This window comes from Gopherus evgoodei, chromosome 7, assembly GCF_007399415.2.
Source record: "Gopherus evgoodei ecotype Sinaloan lineage chromosome 7, rGopEvg1_v1.p, whole genome shotgun sequence".
Taxonomy (NCBI): Eukaryota; Metazoa; Chordata; order Testudines; family Testudinidae; genus Gopherus; species Gopherus evgoodei.
The window spans coordinates 83,649,889-83,669,162 of NC_044328.1; the positions used below are offsets into that span (position 1 = coordinate 83,649,889).

Here is a 19,274-nt window from a genome sequence, read left to right on the forward strand (position 1 = left end):
TCTCAGCACCCGCTGATCCCATGTCCCATTGCTCCCCTCATACTTCTCCCAGCACCAGTGTTTCTAACGGGCCCCCCGGCCTCCTCCCTGTTCCTGCCTTTCCATCGTGGGAGAGACCAGAGAACAACCTTCCCCCAGCCTGGGAAGCTGCACAGGGATCCTGATCAGCAACTGATCCCTGCCCTGATCTCCTCACCCACAGCCACCACAGCATGTCTCCTGGGTAGGGCACGCCCATCCCTACAGGCCAGCCCACATCTCCTGAGGCCACTGTGCAGGGTGAGCGGATCTCCCGGGGGGGGGGGGGGGCTGTGTCTGTGGCAGGCCCCGTTTCCTAGGCCTCTCAAAAAGGGGAGGGGTGTCCCTTGATCCCAGACAAGAGCTCTGGGAGCAAGAGCAAGCCAAAGCGATGTGCCCGTGCCAGCCCCTGGATCCGACCCCCGCTGAATTCTCCAGCGCCAGAGTGACACATGGGGGAAAGCTGATTGCAATCTGCACACACTTTTATTTACACTCACAGAAGGCCTCGGAGAGCCCTGCTGCTCGCAGACTCCAGCACTCCCCCTGGAGCCCCAACAGAGGCTGCTGGGAGTTTAACTGGCTACGGCAGCTGCGCCCCAGCCCCCTCCTCCAGGCAGCATGGCTCAGGGACTCCGAATGCAGGAGCCACACACTTCATGGCATGTCATAGAGCATCACTTCCAGGCCCATGGGACCCAGGGATCCTGAGCCAGCAGGCAACAGAGGCATTCCTGCAGCCAGCTCACTGAGCACTGTCATCTCACCCTGCCGCAGGTCGCACCCCGAGGCATCGTCGCCATCGGCACAGCTGGCCACGGTCTCCGGGAGCTGGAGGGGTGCTGGGCCTGTGGGAAAGCACCTCAGAGTCGGAGCTGGAGCAGGTAGCGGATCTGGCACTGGCTCTCCTGGTAGATCAGGTACTCGCTCTGGCTGAAGGAGGAGTCCTGGTACTTGGCCATGGGGATGGGCTTCCCCTGCGGCACCAGCACCTTCCTGCCCTCGACCATCAGCTCTCGGTCACAAGCAGGGTCTGGGAGGGTGGGACAAGGAAGGGGTTAGCGCATGGGACTGGGCCAAGAACTGCCAGCACCAGGCTGTGCGAGACCCCCACTTATCCCATCTCCAAAATCCCACTTTCCACCATCCCCCCATCTCCAGCTCCAAATCCCCGTCATCTCTGTCATGCCCCGCCATTGCCAGCACCTCCAGCCTGCTCCCTTCTGAATCCCCACCCCCTCCACCTCCCCACAGGCGGGTGGCAGCCCCCAGTGGGGAGGGCAGATCGGGGAGCGCACTCACCTGGCTCAGTCCGACCACAGGCGATCACACTGTCATACCCTGGGGGGGCCTTGCGCAATGACGAGTCGTCCTGGGTGATCCGATACTCCTTGCCTAGGGCCACCTCGTTGAGGAACATGATCCCGACCCCCTGGGAGGTGCAGCTCACTGGAGAGGGGAAGACCGGCCTGTGCTGCTGAGGCTGGCTGCAAGGCCCATTTCCATGCCTGGCCTGGCCGCCAAGCTGGCACAGCCTGCCCCGTAGCACTCCTCAGAGCTGGCAGCAACACACTGCCCTGGGCGGTTCTGCTCCTTTGCCCCGCCCTGACTATGGGCGGGGACAGCACTCACTGCACCCCCAGTGCTTCCAATCACCCCTCTGCTGTGGCCTATTAAAGCCACCTGGAAAGCCAGGGAGCCCTGCTTCCCCAAGCCAGGAGCTCTCTTCTGCCAAGAGGAGGGGGAAGCTGCTCTCCTCGCTTCACTCTCCCATAGTCTAACCTCTCGCTCACACCCGTCTGTGCCATCCCACCACCCAGGTGTGTCAGACTCAGCCCTGCCGCACCTGGCACTGCCAGCAGGGCCACACCATCCAGGAGGCACAGACCTGGGGCAGGAGAGGGAAAGGGGGCCCTGAGAATGTAATGCCATGGGCTTCCCACTGTCCCCAGACAGATACTCGCCTTGCAGAGGCTGCCAGCGTCTCCTCTTGCCCGGAGGGGATATGAGAGGGGTGGGGGTGGCTGGGAGAGCTCCCTAGACTGGGTAGCTGTGGGCCTTACCATATCCCACCGACTTGCTGTTCTCAGAGGCGAAGTAAAGCCCCTTGCCCACACGCCCGCCGGAGTGCGGCATGATGCGCAGGCCGCTCTTGAGGATGGCGGCTACGACGGCCACGTTGGTGCCATGCCACAGCAGGCGCCGGTTCTCCAGGTTGTCGTGAGCCTTGAAGCGCTCGCTCTGCGGAGCCGGACAGGGCAGTCCTCAGCTCCAGACAGAGTGGGGCCTCAATTGCTGTGCACTCCCAGCCAACACCGCTCATAACCTCACTGATGAAGAAGGAATCTCAGCGCTGGGGGAAGGGGCTGGATCCACAGCCCTGCAGCCAACAGGACTGATGCGGGCAGCAGGGAGAGCAGTATCCGCTTCCCCCACTGCTGTCCTGGGGGAGGCAGCTGAGAGGCCCGAGGGCAGCTGATGCTCCGAGCCCCTGTAGCCTTCGGCCTCTGCCCAGGCTGCCAGAGGCCCCCTTCGCCCGTTGCCAGCACCAGTTCCGAGCCACTGACATCAGCCACGATGACAGCCCTGGGCAAGGCCAGACTCCCTCTGCTGCACCCATGAGTGCCGGCTGACGAGACCTGCCCTGAGCACAGTTAAATGGTCAATGCTGAACCGAGGCAGAGCAGCTGGAAGCTGCTGGGGCTGAGCCCGTGTTGCAATTGCTGCACAGCCAGGGCACCGCTGGCTCTTGGGGCCTGATACGGAGCCAGGCACCGCATCCAGCAGCTGTTTGTGTCCAGGGGGAGCTGCGGGGGGCCAAACTCTCCCCCACCTGGCCAACGAGCAAGGGCTCATGGACACATGCACCCGCGAGTGGCAGGACACTAGTGCTCTCACCTCTCCTTCCCTCTTCACCTTCCAGATGTTCAGGATCTTGACCTTCCGGTGGCTCACCCCAGTCTTCTCTACGTAGGTCTGGATCACCTGTGGGAGAGACCAGAGTGATTGGGGGGCACCTGGGGCAAGACCGGGCAACAGCAGTCCTCTGCTCACCCCCTCAGTGCCGGCCCCCCATCCCTCCTGCCCTGGCTACCACAGAGGTCCACACGGGGGGCTCTAGGCTTGCGACCCATCCCACAGGAGGTTTCTCTGCTTGGTGCGGGAGAAGCCTCTGGCATGATGACACCTGAAAACATTCACTCCCTCCACACCCAGAACCGCCCCTGTTCCCAACACCTCCAGCAGCTCCAGCTCAGACCCACAAGTTCACCAGGCCTGGGCTCCCACCCTGGCCCTGTCAGCTCCATTAGCGGAACCCCTCAATGGCCTGGAGGGACTAACCCCTGGGGAGAGAGGCCAATTCACCTACACCAGGCTCCTCCCTGGCTCTCACCCCAGCTTGGAGAGCCCACGCAGTGCTGAGATAGCCTGGGGGTTGAGGGGGAGGGGCACTCACATCCCTCCTGGTGGGCCTTGGAGGAAGCAGCTTCCCTTCCATACCAGACAAGTGCCATGCAGGAGGCGGGGTTGGCACTGTACAGACCAAGATGGAAATACCAACCGAAGGACCCCATATTCTCAGGCGCTCCCTCAGGGAAGTGACAGCCCACAACCCCTTCTCACACTGGGCTAGTGACCCCCACATCTCTCCCCTGCCCAAGCTGCTGCCTCCACCAAGACACTTGGCGTGCACCAGCCCCTCCAGACCTGGTAATCCTCCAACGCCGGGTCCACCAGGGTGAGCTCACACTTCAGAAGCTCATAGTCCTTGTCCAGCGGGTGAGGCACTTCCTCCACCTTCACCTCCTCCTCCTCTTTCTTCTGTGCCTGCAGGCTCTGGGCCAGTTCAATGTCTGCCAGCACCTACCAAGGCAGAGAGCCAGGCTGATGGGAAGGGTGGGCCACTTTAACCCCTTAGTAGCCCTGGAAGCTCCTTGCCCATCCTGTCCAGAGACAGCATGGCCAAGGGTGGGCATGACCCCAGCTGAGGTTTGTATGCCCTGCTGTCCTTCGCAGCATGGCCTCAGCCTGCCCGGAGGCTCCCCAAGGGGGTCTGGTTTTACACCCCTGGGGAAGGAGAGGCCCTTTCGCCCACAGCGCTCATGGGAATTTGGATGCACATGGCCCACACATTATTCAGTGGGCCTCCCTGCTGGGGTGGTGGTGGGCAGCGCCGTGCCTCCTAACCCGCTGGGCTCCCAGGCGAGCACCAGACATGCCAACAAGGAGATGCCGCAGACTCCGGGTGGCTATTTCTCTGTGCAGGGCTGGGCCTCTTCTCCCTCTCACAGGGCACTCCGGCCCCGTTCTAGAACCAAGGAAGCAAATAGCACAGTACCACCCCACCTCACCACCACGGCAACAGCAGGGGTGATGGTGGTGGCTTCCCCAAGTGCTGTCCTGGAGCACAGACTTCTTCCCCCAGTCAGAAGGAGATGCTGCGCTGATGGCCCCAGGAAAATCCAGCCGGCCTCAGCCCAGGGCCAGGGGGAGGGAAAACATTCCCATCTGGGAGACTGGGCAGGCAGCAGGAAGGCTGTGAGGAAGGGAGGCCTGGCCCTGGCACTGGGGGGTCCCGCCCTGGCCAGCAGGAGAATCCAGCACAGTGCAGACCCAGCCCAATTGCTGCAGGCAGGACCCTTACCAGCAACATGTCCTTCTTGGCCTGGACGATCTCCTGTGTGTTGATGGGAGGGGGCCTGGCGCGGCCGAAGCTGTGGGGGATGATGGTGTAGAAGCGGGACGACAGCTCCTCCAGCTGCCTGCAGGACAACGGCTGCTCCTGCAGAGCCGTCTCAATGGCCTCCAGGGCCTCGAAGCCCTTGGCGATCTGCTGCTTGCTCAGCTTCCCCAGTGGCATCTTCTTCACGTCTGGGGTCGGCAGACAGGCATGGGGAGGGGAGACGAGCAATGGATGGCTCAGGTGGCTGCCAGCAGGGGCACCTGCATCCCCCCCAGACCTAAGCATGATCCCTTCCCCTCGGGGGCCCCAGGGCAATCCCTCACAGAGACCCTGAGCTCATACAAGCCTCTCCCCCATCCCTCAGGGCAGTGCTTTTTCTGCACGCCTGCAGCAGACCTCTGCCTCACACCCAGCCCCAGCCATGGGTCATCATCACAGGCACCTTCCTCCGGACAACGAGGAGCGAGCAGGAGGTCAGTTCGACTCCCTTCTACCCTAACCTGCAGCACCCCTTTATTCCAACTGGGGCTCCCCACACAGCTCTGCCAATGCCTCTCAGTCCTGATCTGCAGCCGCCCTGCCAATGTCCCTGCAGCCCCCCTGCTATTCCAGCCCTGAGCCCCCATAGCCCTGCCAATGCCCTCCAGCCTGACCTGCAGCCCCTGCTCTTCCAGCCCTGAGCCCCCACAGCCCTGCCAATGCTCCTCCAGCCTACCCTGCAGCCCCTGCTATTCCACCCCTGAGCCTCCCACAGCCCTGCCAATGCCCTGCAGCCTCCTGCTATTCCAGCCCTGGGCCCCCCACAGCTCTGCCAGTGCCCTTCAGCCTGACCTGCAGCCCCTGCTATTCCAGACCTGGGACTGCTCCTGAGCAGAACCATCCACCTATCACACAGCTTTGCAACACAGTTCTAGGGGCTGGGAGCACCAAGCTCACTTCCATCATTGCCCTAGGTACCCAGCTCCAAAGCTTGGAACAGGTTGATTACAAACAACAACTCAGCCAGTCACCCTGTGATCTAGATCAGTGGTCTCCAAAGTGGGGAGTGCACAAGAGGATCCTTCGGGGTGTGCGGCAGGAGGAGCAGCACCGCTTCGGCAGTTCGGATGGCTTTTTTTTTTTTTTTTTTTTTGCTTTGGCAGTCCGAGCAGGGGAGTCAGCGTTTTGTTTTGGCTTTTTTTTTGGCTTGGGGCAGCACGGAAAGGGGTGCATTCTCAAAACTTTTTAATGATAGGGGTGTGCAATCAAAAAAGTTTGGAGACCACTGATATAGAGCAGCGTTTTTCAAAGTTTGTTGGGTCACGGCACGTAAGGCACTGAGTCACTCTGGTCAGCACTGCCGACCAGGACATTGAAAGTCCTGTTGGCAGTGCTGCTCAGCTAAGGCAGGCTAGTGCCTACCAGTTCTAACACCACGCTGCACCCCGGAAGCAGCCAGCAGGGGGTCTGGGTTCTAGGCAGGGGGAACACGGGGTTTTCAATTTTTTCAAATTTTTTTTTCTGGTGACCCAGTTGAAGAAAATTGTTAATGCTCGCAACGCAATGGAGCTGGGGATGAAGGTTTTGGGAGGGGACTCTGGGCTGGGGCAGGGAGTTGGGTTGTGGGAGGGGGTCAGGGCTCTGGGCTGAGGGTGTAGGCTCTGGGATGGGGCTGAGGATGAGGAGCTTAGGGTGCAGGAAGGGACTCTGAGTTGGGGGGGCTCAGGGCTGGGGCAGAGGATTGGGGTATGGGCTAAACTTGGGCAGCTCCTGGTCAGTGGCGCAGTGAGGGTGCTAACGCAGGCTTCCTGCCTGTCCTGGCACCATGGACTGCGCTGCACCCCAGAAGCAGCCAGCAGTAGGTCCAGCTCCTAAGCAACTCCATGTGGTTCTCACCCACAGGCACTGCCCCCCACCCCTGCCAGCTCCCTTTGGCTGGTTCCCAGCCTAGCCTACCTTAGCTGGGCAGCACCGCCAACGGGCTTTTAACGGTCTGGTCAGCAGTGCTGACCAGAGCCATCGCGACCCAGTGCTATACGTTCCGCAACCCAGTACTGGGTCGTGACCCACAGTTTGAAAACCACTTCCCTAGAGCAGCATGGCCTGGCCCCTCTGACCAAGCCCTGGAGACAGCTAACAGAAACACTCAGCAGGGCTGCTGGGCCCCCAGCCAGGAGCCCCGGGCTGCAGCGGGGCCGATGGTGCGGAGGTGTGGGCTGCTTCCCCCCCGCATCCCCCAAGGGCCCCGCTCCCCACTGTACCGATATTCATGGTCTGCATGGCCTCTTTGAACATGTCATTGCTGAAGATGAGTGAGACCAACTCCTGGGTGGCCTTGTCCAGGCTGCAGGGCAGCGTCCTCTGCTTGAAGCACTTCCCTCCATCCACGCTGTCCACCTGGGGGAGGGGAGAGGAAAGCGCCAGCTCAGACAGGCAGAGGGGCTCCCCCCGCCCCCATAGGACATTCCCACCCACCACCAAGCCTACTGCAGAGAAAAAGCCCCCCAGAGCTGACAGAGCCAGCAATGGATCCCCCCAGCCCTGCTCAGCCACCCCTCCCCATGGAAGTTTGTCTCCAGCGGGGAGCTGCCCTGGGGGGGGTGAACTGGGGCCGTCATCTGAAGCAGAACATGTTACTTTGCCGCCTGTGGGCCAAACCCTGAGGCCCTCGCTCACTCTCATGGAGGCAAAACTCCCACCAGCTCCCGTTGCACTCTCAGGGCTTGTCTACATCACAAAGTTGCAGCGCTGGTGAGGGGGTTACAGCGCTGCAACTTAGGAGGTGTACACATCTGCAGGGCATCACCAGCGCTGCAACTCCCTGTTTGCAGCGCTGGCCGTACTCCCGTTTTGTCTCGGGTGTAGAGGATCCAGCGCTGGTGATCCAGCGCTGGTAATCAAGTGTAGACACTTACCAGCGCTTTTCTTGACCTCCGTGGAATAAGCAGGTATCCCAGCATACCTGAGGATACCTCTCTGGTAATCAAGCAGGTCTCCTTCCCCGCGGTGTGCTCTCGCGTTCCCCGAACCCCTGTGCAAGCAGGTCTCCTTCCCCGCGGTTTGCTCTCACGTTCCCCGAACCCCCGTGCAAGCAGGTCTCCTTCCCCGCGGTTTGCAGGGGGGTTCGGGGAACACGAGAGCAAACCGCGGGGAAGGAGACCTGCTTGCACGGGGGTTCGGGGAATGCGAGAGCAAACCGCGGGGAAGGAGATCTGCTTGCAGGGGGGTTCGGGGAACACTGGAGCAACCCGGGGAAGGAGACCTGCTTCCCCGCGGTTTGCTCTCACGTTCCCCGAACCCCACTTGAAGCCGCCCAACAGCGCTGCAGTGTGGCCACATCTAACACCACTTGCAGCGCTGGTTGCTGTAAGTGTGGCCACTCTGCAGCGCTGGCCCTATACAGCTGTACTAATACAGCTGTAACAACCAGCGCTGCAAAATTGTAGATGTAGACATACCCTCAGGCAGCAGCGGGATACATATCCAAGTCAGGACTTCAGGACGTGGCCCCTGCATTGCAACTGCGCAGCCAGGAGGGGGGCTGCCTTCCCTGCTCCCCTAAGTCTCCAAACGAGGCTGCGCCAGCCCCTCAGCCCCACGGCACATATCCCCCTAGCCACTCAGGAAAGTTCCTGTTTCCCTGGCTCCACGTGGGGGCAGCCATACTTATCCCAGGGCTCTTCAGTTACTCACCTTCATGGTCACCTCCTGCTCCTCCTCAGCCCCATGCTGCACCTCGATCAGGGTGTACTTGCCAGGGTGGGCCACAAAGTTCTCCCGCTCAGCCCAGCTGTTCTTGGTCTTCTCCCGGAACTTCTTCTCAAAGTCCTTCTTGGCGGCTTCCAAGGAAGGGAAGGGGCTGAGCTTTGACTGTCCCACCTCCCCCTAGGAAGGGAAGAAACCCACAGCAGGGTCAGGCTTGATCCCCCTCCCCTGTGCTCACTGCTCATCTTCCCCTTCAACTGAGGGCTCCAACTGGCCTCTACAGCGCAACAGCAGGCGCCTTCACACAGGTGCAGCCTGTGGAGACTACAGGACCCAGCATGCAATTCTCCATTTGATAAAGGCAACAAGGCTGCACTGCATGCTGGGTAATCTCCACAGGCTGCATGTATCCTTCTGGGACATGAATCCACTTAACTGACCTTCCCAGCTAAGCCTGACTCTGACTCTTCTGCAAGCCCAGTTTTGCCAAGCCACCCAAAATGTCACTCTCGTATTCCAATCCCAGGATAGGGTTATTCTGGCTAGCCTGGGTAAGTCAGATGAGGGACATTACAGATAGAGGTGATTTTCCTGCCAAAGTGCAATGCCTCCGCTAGTTTTTTGCCCAGGGCAATGGATGGGAAGAAGTGTTTACTTAACAGTGGTTTCCCCCTGCTTTGCCAAGTGCCCATGGCCCCTGCAAGAATAGCCACAAAGAGGAAAGCGGCAGGCAAGAGAACCATGATGGGAGCAGGTGGCTCCTATCTGGACAGGGAGAGCAAGAGACTTGATTCCATAGGATGGTCTAACCTGGCCTACACCTAATACCAGCTGGTCTCCCAAAAAGCGGCAGGAAGTTGCCCCGTCTGTCACACCATCACCACAGGCTACCGGAGCCCTGTTTGCCTGGAAGTTAAAGCTACACCAGCTGCACCCAGCACTGTGTAAAGCAAATTAGGGCAGGGACAGCCCTAGAGCTCCTGGGACCTTGTCAGTGAGGCACCGGGCTGGGCTGTCCCTCGCCTGGCTCAGGAGTTTGCGAGGCTCGGACTCCTTGGGACCATGTAGCAGAGATCTGAGTCACCAGGGCTCAGGGCACTGAGGCTAACAGCCCTAGTGCTAACACTGGCTTGGGCTGGGACTGTCTCCCCATGACCCTGACATCAGCAAGGGGAGTTCCTAGAACCTGAGGAAGCAGTTGAGACTGACACCTAGTGGTCACAGAGGGAATCTCACTACAGCAGCCAAGGTAAATCACCTGTTTACATGGCAGTGTCCATCCCCCAGTGTACTGGGCACTGCACGCACAGCGAGATAGCCCCTGCAGAGCTCACAGCTTGACAAGTCCCTCCTGGAGAGGGAGCCAGATACCCCCACCGGCACCTCTCGGGGGGGACATGCCCGATGGCTTCAGCCTCTCTTTCCCTGGCCTGTCCGGAGGGAGAGGAAAGGGTGTGCTGTGTCCTCCCTGAGTCTCCCCAAGGAGACTTTGGTGGGGTCTGCCACCTCCAGTACCCAAGGAGGTGGGGGCAGGGGGAAAAGAAGAGCATGTGGGTCTGTGCAGCCACACAAATAAACAAACAAATGCCAGCAAGTAAAGGATGTAATTTAAACACCCAGCTTCTGCACAGGAGGGTGGTGCAGGTGCCATGTCTAACCGCCCTGGATTTAGCTTACTGTCATGTCCCCTAGGATGGGCGGCCCTGGCTGGGCCTTGGCCTCATAGCAGCAGAGGTAGCTCCTGTAACAACGCCCCCTCGTGGCTGGCAGAGGGAGATACAGGCCCAGCTGTGCTGGTGGCTGGCCTGGGCGCAGGGTACTCACCACGCGACCCCAGCGGTTCCAGCAGCTGTAGCTGCCATTGTGAGCGATGAGCTGGATGATGTAGAACTTGTTGTTGTTGTTTCCGATGTTGGTCTGGTTCAACATGCAGTCGTAATCCTCATGGATCTACCCAACACACCACAGGAGAGCAGTGAACGTGAGTGTCCCCTCAAGCAGGGATGGCTACACGACTGCTCCAGGACAGCCTGTGCTGGGGTCAAACAGGGAGGGGCTCTCTTGGGCCAGGATCCCTGGGACTGTCCTGTGGAGCAGCATTAGTAATGGGGTCTGCAGTGGGTCAGACAGGGAGGGGCTCCCTCAGGCCAGGATCTCTGGGACTGTCCTGTGGACCAGCGTTAGCTGATGGGGTTTGGAGGGGAGAGGTCTCTTTCAGCTCTGCGTAGGCTGAAAGGCCAGAGTGTTTTACAGCTCCCAGGGACCGAGTCCTTGCAGCTCTGCTGCAACCCCTGAACTGCCTTCTCTCCCAGGGTTCAGGCAGCGGGCTCTCTGAGCACCAGCATTTAGCCTCACGGCTGGGCAAATGGGGCCCATGCCCACGGCACTGTAGCCAGTGGGGCACCATAAAGGACTCGGGCTCCCGCTAGCTGGCCACTGACCAACCGAGGCTGGTCACTGGGGGCACATGAGTTGGGGGGAGGAGGGAGCTGGGCAGAGCAGGGGTGAGGGAGGGGAGACTTAAAGTGACAGTGCACTCGCTGTCTCTCAAACTTCCCTAACACACAGTGTGTGTGTGTCTTGGGATTGTGAGACTAACACACACACACACAGGTTCTCAAACCCACATACACTCTGTCTCTTAAAGTCCCCCCAACACAGACTGTGTGTGTGTGTTAGTCTCACAATCCCAAGACACACACACACAGGCTCTCTCTCTCTCACACACACACACACACCTTTCGTTGTTATTACTGCTTAGTACTTCCTGTCAAAATGCCTGCAGTGAGCCCGGTGTGGCTAGGGGCTGCAGGAGGGCTATGGCAAGATGCAGCCCCCATGTGACAGCGTAAAGCCTGCCTTGAGCCACAGGCCAAGTGCCAGGCACCACAAGCCACCACAGCAGCACAGAAGTAAGCGTAGCAATATACCATATGCCATGCCACCCTTACTTCTGTGCTTCTGCGGACAGTGACCTAGGAATCTGCTAGTTGTAGCAGTTTACTCATTGTGACACTATCTAATTAAAACATGACCATGTAGATCGTTGCAACCACTTTTACATATTTGCAACAAATCTTGTACAAAATGTGGCATGTAAGATGTCTATGAAAAGGTTATGATTTCCTGAATACGTTTATGCTAGGTGCATGCATGCATCATTTTTGTATTTGAAGTTTGAGTATTGGCTCTATATCTGTATTTCAAATGTTTGCGTCTGGAGTAACAAGGTAGTTAGCCAGCATATCCTGAAGGGACTGGTCAAAGTAAGTGGCTCATCAAGGGGCACTTAACTCACAATGGACCATGGGAGATGCTCATCTACATTGAATGGACTTTCCTGTGGACATTTCATATGAAGTATTGGTAATGGCCTGAAGGTAATGGGGGGGGGGCGCCCAGTGAGCCCGTAGGAGCCGGGGCAATGGTGGGAGGAGGAGGCACCAAAATACAAGTTTGCCCAAACCATTTTCACTAAGGCCAGTCCTGGGGCCAGGTGACATGGGAAGGTGTCTCCTCCCCCTCCAGGGGACCCTGCTGCCTGAGCCTCACTCATACCTGGGCATCGCCGCCATTGCTCAGCTGGCAGGCAGAGTCGATCTTGGCTTTAAGCTTCTCCTTGGGAGCGGTCTTCAGCGCCTCCACGGTGGAGCGGACGCTGTCCTCCTCTGACTCCTGCTTCACCTTCTTGTCCTGGGTCTGGGCCTTGGCAGGCGCCTTGCGTTTGGGGGCCATTGCTCCCCTGCAGCAATGGCCACTCTGCTGCAATAAGAATTAGGCCTCCGTCAGAGTCCCTTACGTCCTGCAGAGGCAGGATGGAGGGCAAGGGGGGTGTTCTCTGCCACAGGCCAGCAGCCTGCTCAATTCCCAGGATTATCTCAAAGCTATACAAGGAGTGGGTAAACACCAAGAGCTCTTCAGGACTGGGTCCAGGGACGACGGCTAGTCTTGTGCTTATGGCACCTGGAGACCTGGGTTCTGCTCCCAGCCCTGCCACTGACTTGGTGTGTGAGCTGGTGCAAGCCACTTCACGCTCCTTTACACCTCAGTTTCCCCACCCATAAAGTGGGGATAATAATCGTTCCCCAGCTCGAAGAGAGGGATGTGTAAGGCTTCATCTCACTAGTGTGTTAAGTGCATGGAGATCCTTAGATGGAAGATACTTTGCAATAGTCTACAAAAGCTGCCATGGAAATGTCCCAAGCCCAGGCGCCCTCAAGTTTCCAGTGCTAGCACAGCTGGACTATACTGAGACTTTCCCCAGCCCTTCCACTGGAGCCCTCACAGGACAACTCCCCATATCTGCTTAGCAAAACCTCCCTCCCATCCCCACTCTAGCCCACCAGCCCCATACATGCCAAGAAAGTGCAAGCCTCCCCAGCTGCTACTGTGCATTTTGAAGCACTCAGAAGTGTGATGAGCATACAAGGAAGAAGCCAAGCCGCAGCCACTGTCCCAAAGAACTTACAGTCCAAGGCCCAGGGGCTGGGTCAGACGGGATGTGACTAGTGAGGACCATGCAGCACTGAAGTGGCTGAGGAAGGACGAGGATGATGAGTGGCAAAGGCAACCAAAGAGGAAGAAGGGGAAACCACTGACCCTCAGAGGATGTTTGGTTAGTCTGGGCTCAGTCCTTGGTCCATACAGAGCAGTGTGTCTCTCCCAAATGCTGACAGGAGAAATAGGAGTACTTGTTCGCAGATACAGACTAATACGGCTACTACTCTGAAAACTGACAGGAGGCAAGCTCAACGAATGAAATACCTGTCTAGTACCCTGTGTCGGTCAATGGATACGTCCAGCTAATCCACTTGTAATCATCTGACGGTGGCTACCAGCCCAGGGAGCATGCTGATGGGGAGGCCGGGGGGGAAGTTTAGCCTGCTGCACTCTGGGTCAGGCTGGTGAATATGTGTTTCCAGCACTCTCCTGCAGAGCCTAAGTCCTGGACTGCATCCCAGGCATTGCTGTTCCTCTCCGGCCCCATAGGGGCTATCCTACCAGAGTGAGAGGAGTGGCAGCAAAAGCCTGACTGTCACCAGGTCCCTGATTCGGCTGTATTTGTAGCATGGGTGGGTCTTTACTCCTTGGGAGAGAGGTGGTGATCAGAGGCTGACTCGTTGATGTGAGATCTCTGCTTAAGGGAAGGCCCTGTCTCTAAACTCTCTGTTTAAACACAGATCTGGCAAAGCCAGTTTCTAGCACTGTTCACCTGGCCATTGTGGGCAAATGCTCTGACATTCTGAACAATCAAACCAGGTCTTTCAGGCTCAGCACAGCCAAGGAGGAACCAGTTTTGCTGGATCCTTATTTAAATGTCCCCTCACCTTTGTTTGAGTCGAGCATGGTGATCTGACAGCACAAGCACACACTCCAACTGAACCACACCCAGTCAAACCCAGGCAGCTCCAGCCAAGCTGACATCAATGGGGATTTCATACTCAGCCCCCTGGGTTAAACCTGCAGACTTCACTCAGCATCCAGCCGCGATGTGGCAAAAAAGCAGCGTGATGGGATTATGCAGCAACACAAAGCATGTTGTGTTAGGATGCACTGGCACAACAAGCGTGTCCTACACAACACGCAGCTAAAAGAAACAGCCCCTTGGCCGACTGGAAGAGCGCCCCCTTTGGGTGACCATGACACACAGGTTTCCTTGGTGACTGGTTGCTGATTGAGGAATTTTTAAGGGGTGGGAGAAGTGGTGTCACAGATGTGTCAGTTTTCTGCAGTATCCCTGGGAGAGCTCAATGAACTAAGTTTGAGGCTCTCTGGGGCCCACTGTATTACTAATACATTAACCATTCATTTGAGGGCCTGGATTCTACATAACTGCTCCAGGGGGGAGAGGGAGATGAGAAACCTGGGGGTTCACAGAACTATAGCGAACAATGGGCCAGACAAGAATGGACTATGGAACAAAACGTGTTAAGTGGTTTTCATGGGGAAAAGCTACAGGGAGGTGAATGCAAATACCCCACGTCCAGCTATACATAGAATATCAGGGTAGGAAGGGACCTCAGGAGGTCATCTAGTCCAACCCCCTGCCCAAAACAGGACCAATCCCCAACTAAATCATTCCGGCCAGGGCTTTGTCAAGCCTGACCTTAAAAAGCTCTAAGGAAGGAGATTCCACCACCTCCTTAGGTAACCCATTCCAGTGCTTCACCACCCTCCCAGTGAAAAAGTTTTTCCTAATATCCAACCTAAAGCTCCCCCACTGCAACTTGAGACTATTACTCCTTGTTCTGTCATCTGGTACCACTGAGAACAGTCTAGATCCATCCTCTTTGGAACCCCCTATCAAATCCCCCCTCCCCCTTCTTCTCTTCTGCAGACTAAACAATCCCAGTTCCCTCAGCCTCTCCTCGTAGGTCATGTGATCCAGTCCCCTAATCATTTTTGTTGCCCTCCACTGGACTCTTTCCAATTTGTCAACATCCTTCTTATAGTGTGGGGCCCCAGACTGGACACAGTACTCCAGATGAGGCCTCACCAATGTCTAATAGAGGGGAATGATCACATCCCTCCATCTGCTGGCAATGCCCCTATTTATACAGCCCAAAATGCCGTTAACTGTGTGCCCTTGTTGCCAAGAAGGCTGACTCATACCCAGCTTCTCATCCACTGTAACCCCTAGGTCCTTTTCTGCAGAACTGCTTCCTAGCTATTCAGTCCCTTGTCTGTAACAGTGCATGGGATTCTTTCGGTCCTAAGTGCAGGACTCTGCACTTGTCCTTGTTGAACCTCATCAGGTTTCTTTTGGCCCAATTCTCTAATTTGTCTAGGTCCCTCTGTGTCCTACCCCTACCCTCCAACATATCTACCACTCCTTCCAGTTTAGTGTCATCTGCAAACTTGCTGAGGGTGCAGTCCACGCCATCCTCCAGATCATTAATGAAGATATTGAACAAAACCGGCCGCAGGACCGAACCTTGGGGGGAACTGCTTGAAACCGGCTGCCAACTAGACATGGAGCCATTGATCAGTATCCTTTGAGCCCGACGATCTAGCCAGCTTTCTATCCATTTTATAGTCCTTTCATCCAGCCCATACTTCTTTAACTTGCTGGCAACAATACTGTGGGAGACTGTATCAAAAGTTAGCTTTCCCCTCATCCACAGATCCAGTTATCTCCTCATAGAAGGCTATTAGGTTAGTCAGGCATGACTTGCCCTTGGTGAATCCATGCTGACTGTTCCTGATCTCTTTCCTCTCCTCTAAGTGCTTCAGAATTGATTCCTTGAGGACCTGCTTCATGATTTTTCCAGGGATTGAGGTGACCGGCCTGTAGTTCCCCAGATCCTCCTTCTTCCCTTTTTAAAAGATGGGCACTACATTAGCCTTTTTCCAGTCATCCAGGACATCCCCCATCGCCATGAGTTTTCAAAGATAACTGGCCTTTTGAAACTATACCCTGAGGTGTGAGCCATTGCCTGCTGATTATTTATTACTTGAGGCCAAGATCAAAGGCTCAAGCTGTATAAAGAAAGAGCCAGGACTATTCCTGATGGTTCTGAATCTGAGCTGGTTATGAACTCATAGCCACACTAAAAATCCAGCTGTGGAGTTTGAAGGACTGACATGTCCCAGGCCCAGAGGCTGGAATTGGGGTGACCTGTGGTAAGGCTTTTAGCATACGTGTAGGTTCTTTTAATGTTATTAATATCTTTCTCTGTAATGCGTTCACCTTAAGAATAAATATGCTTGCTTAGAAAGAGCTGGGTGGTAACTGATAACTGCGGGCCGTTATGCTGTTCAGGATCGCTGAGGAGAAAGTGAAGTGTCGACACTAGTCTGTTTAGGCAGTCTGGCTTGCACCTCTGTCCAAGAGAGGTGACAGCTGAGAAGCCTCTGGTGGACCAGAAAGGGGGAAATATAGGGGCAGTAGCCCTGAACAGGGACAAATGTGTTGTGCTCTAGTGTGCTTTTTAAGATGCCCAAAGAAAACACAACATTTTTTCAAATTTCTTTGCTCCTCTATTTTTTACATTATTATACTACTACTACTGCTTAGTTCTTAGATAGGAAGCTGCTTTAGCCTACTCTGGAAGACTCTATGGACCACCGAAGAACTAAAATTATAACATCACAGACACCAAAAGAGTGAAATCTAATGAACTGGGAAGGGAAAGCATTTTTATTCACACTGTTTAAAACACTGATATTTTATTTTAACTCTATTGAATTCAAACACCTACTAAACACTTTGGAGAAAAGCTCTCTTGGTTAAAGATTGACCTTTCAGTCCACACAAGCAGCTGCCAAGGAGTCCTCCAGTAAAGCCAGAGAAGACTAGGCTTGCCATGCCTAATATTTCTAAGGCACGAAACTGCCAAACCTTCCAACCTTCCAAGCCTCCTGTAAGCAGAAAGCATGGTGGGAGGGAGGGCACAAATCTATATGGGGCAGGTCATCTTTAAAATGTAAAGTGAAGAGGTTTATGGGCACATGATCTGTTTGCCCCCCTATTCTGGGAAAGAGGCAGAAAAAGCAGCTCAAACACAACCTCTCCCTTGGGACCACGAGAGATTTAATACACCCAGCCAAGTGGCAAGTACTTGGCTGCACTTCTCCATTTAAGCTTCATTTGCATACCCTGGTGCAAAGAAACACAATGCCAGCAGCAGACCCTAAACCAAATGCGAACCTGGGTTGGAAGAATCACCTGATTTATTCCAGGTGTCCAAGTAACATAAGCCAAGAGCAGCATACAGAAAACAAGGACCAAACAGGAAGGAAATATAGCTGGGCAGAAGAATTCCAGGCAGAGATTGCACAGCTCAGTCTCTAGTGATAATATCCCTACTAATGGGCAATGAAGATTTGAACCTACATACTCCATGAGTATGAGATTCACGGGACTCCAGAGAGACATGGCTGTACTGTATGGACTATACTGCAATACCCATAGAGCAGAATGCCCCAGAATCTTGCCAGGCTCAGTGCAAGACCTATCTCTTTGGGCGGGGAGTGGCATCACCTCCATAATTGTAGTGTATGAGTTAGGCAGGCAGCAGCCCTGCAGGGGCAAAGAACAAACAAGCAACATAAACAAGGGAGGGGTGGAGAATGGGGCCTTTCCAGACATTTCTGTGCACAGCGAAGCAATGGGAGCTTTGGAGAGGCGGAGATGGAGCAGGGAGAGCACTAGAGTTACCCTGGGGTTTGTTGGTAGTGAGCCAGGATTTCTTTGAGGAGGAGGAGGAGGAATTCGGCAGGCAGGGAAGGCCCAGGACCGCAGTTCCATTTCCAAAATTAAGCATGCTTCAGATCAATCCCAGGAGCCATGGCCTGAAGGCAGCAGATTGTGTGCCCTGCCCTTGAGGCCCCTCAGGGCTTTACCAGCAAGGGACAGACTCACAGGGCAGCTGCAGGCTCCACTCAGCTGCTTTCCAACTGCCCTCTGGCCTGCTGGGGAAACAGAGGTGCACTCACCTGCCTGGAGCTCCTTCGCAGACTGGGGGGGCTAGGGCTGCTCCTTGCGGCCGGCCTCAGCGGAGAAATGCAAAGGCGACAAGTTTAGACAAGCCGGAGCTCGCACAGCCGCCTGCTCTTTCCACTCTTCCTGCCATTCTCCTCCTCCCCGTGACCTCAGCCTTTCTACTGCAAAGCAACTCCTCTTGTGGGAGAGGAGCGAGCTTAGCCCAGGGGAAGGAAGAAGTGAGCCAGCAGCCCACGTTGCATTGTCAGTGCCAGGACTAATGCCTGCTCGCAGGTCGCCTGGCATGGGCTCTGCGCTGTGTGGGCTCAGGGGAACTGGAGGGGAGTTGCTAGGGGAAAGAGACAGCAGTGAGAAACTCCGGCCCCTTCCTAGAAAGGAGGACATGGGGGTAGCTCTTAGCCAGGCCACCACATTCCAGCCTGGATGCGCTCAGACCTGTCCCTGTTGGAACAATATGGTCAGGACAAGCCTCTCTTTCCCCGCAGAAATTCTGAGCTGGGTGCAGCTGCAGGGGTGAGAACCACTGAGCTAAACAGCAGCAGGGAAGGAGGGCAGTGAGGGCTAGTGGCTAGGGCACATGCTCAGTCCAGGAGGTAAACCCTCCAGTGGAGCTGTGGCAGTTTACACCAGATGAAGATTTGCCCCCAAGGTTTATTTCCTAGCTACCCCTCATTTTTTTTAAGTGACTCTACGCAAGTAACACCAGCTGTGTCTCCCTGCCAAATCGGGATACCAGCATCCACCAGCTCCACACAGCGCAGTGAGCCGTGTGGATGAACGGCATCACAGAAGGACACCATGAATTCTGCCGCCTGACATCTCAGTCCTCCAGTGAGGTGGGAACTTCAAGGCCCAACTGGGATCAGTTTAGATGCTACTGTTCCAAAGTCTGAACTCTGCTAGAATCTAGTGGCCTTTAGCCCAGATCCTGCAAGGTGCTGAGCATCCCACACAGTTGAACCCAACAGGAGCCATGACTGCTCAGCACCCCCTGGGGCAGGCCCTGTCTGCTCACCCTCCCCGCTCTGCCCCATGGGTCTGCCAAACCCCCAAAGCAAGAGTCCAGATCTAAACAGCACCCCTCAAAGCCACCACCCCACACAGGGACCCCAGCTTCAATGCTGCCACCTGCTACTGCACCAAGGGTCCCCCACACCACCACGACACAGATCACTACCCCAGGGGCGGGCCCAGCCCCTCCCCTGAAACTAGCCCCAACGCTCCCCCCAACCAGCCCCAGGGCCCAAATCCGCTCCCCAACCAGCCCCTCCCCTAACCTCCCAAGCGCCCAGCCCCGAGGCTCCCGCCAGAGCCCGGCCACCCCAGCGCGCCGTGCGCAGCAAGCTCCAGCGCCCCCTCGTGGCACACTCACCCCACACAACCCCCGCCTTAGAAGAGCGCACTGCGCATACGCAAAACGAAACCGGCTGCGGAAGAAGCCCC

The 19,274-nt window shown here is 56.3% G+C and overlaps 1 protein-coding gene across 8 annotated transcripts; it reads right to left on the reverse strand.

The window, feature by feature from the left end:
• Positions 1 to 485: 485 nt before the first annotated feature.
• PARP3 (poly(ADP-ribose) polymerase family member 3) lies at positions 486 to 19,238 on the reverse strand. Of its 8 annotated transcripts, none has more exons than XM_030569717.1 (12): positions 19,204 to 19,238; positions 17,825 to 18,159; positions 11,945 to 12,148; positions 10,211 to 10,336; positions 8,375 to 8,566; positions 6,943 to 7,078; positions 4,664 to 4,890; positions 3,727 to 3,882; positions 2,917 to 3,003; positions 2,082 to 2,259; positions 1,321 to 1,467; positions 486 to 1,051 (listed from the first exon to the last, which is right to left on the reverse strand). In XM_030569717.1, the coding sequence occupies exons 3-12, from the start codon at positions 12,119 to 12,121 to the stop codon at positions 882 to 884; spliced, it is 1,596 nt and encodes a 531-aa protein (XP_030425577.1). In that variant the 5' UTR covers positions 12,122 to 12,148; positions 17,825 to 18,159; positions 19,204 to 19,238; the 3' UTR covers positions 486 to 881. The 8 variants fall into 8 exon arrangements, with proteins under 8 accessions (XP_030425577.1, XP_030425582.1, XP_030425580.1 ...); XM_030569722.1 differs by having other exon boundaries at positions 17,825 to 17,879; positions 19,204 to 19,237; XM_030569720.1 differs by lacking the exon at positions 19,204 to 19,238 and adding an exon at positions 12,986 to 13,055 and having other exon boundaries at positions 11,945 to 12,145; positions 17,825 to 19,031.
• Between the last annotated feature and the right edge of the window lie 36 nt (positions 19,239 to 19,274).

What these genes read in the sequence shown, in the direction of transcription:
- PARP3 (XM_030569717.1), bottom strand. Translation starts at nt 12,121, where the DNA reads ATGGCCCCCAAACGCAAGGCGCCTGCCAAGGCCCAGACCCAGGACAAG. An exon ending in GCAATGGCGGCGATGCCCAG is followed by an intron (nt 10,337 to 11,944) that starts GTATGAGTGAGG and finishes TGTGTTGGGTAG; the next exon opens with ATCCATGAGGATTACGACTG. An exon ending in AGGTGAAGAGGGAAGGAGAG is followed by an intron (nt 2,260 to 2,916) that starts GTGAGAGCACTA and finishes CCGGCTCCGCAG; the next exon opens with AGCGAGCGCTTCAAGGCTCA.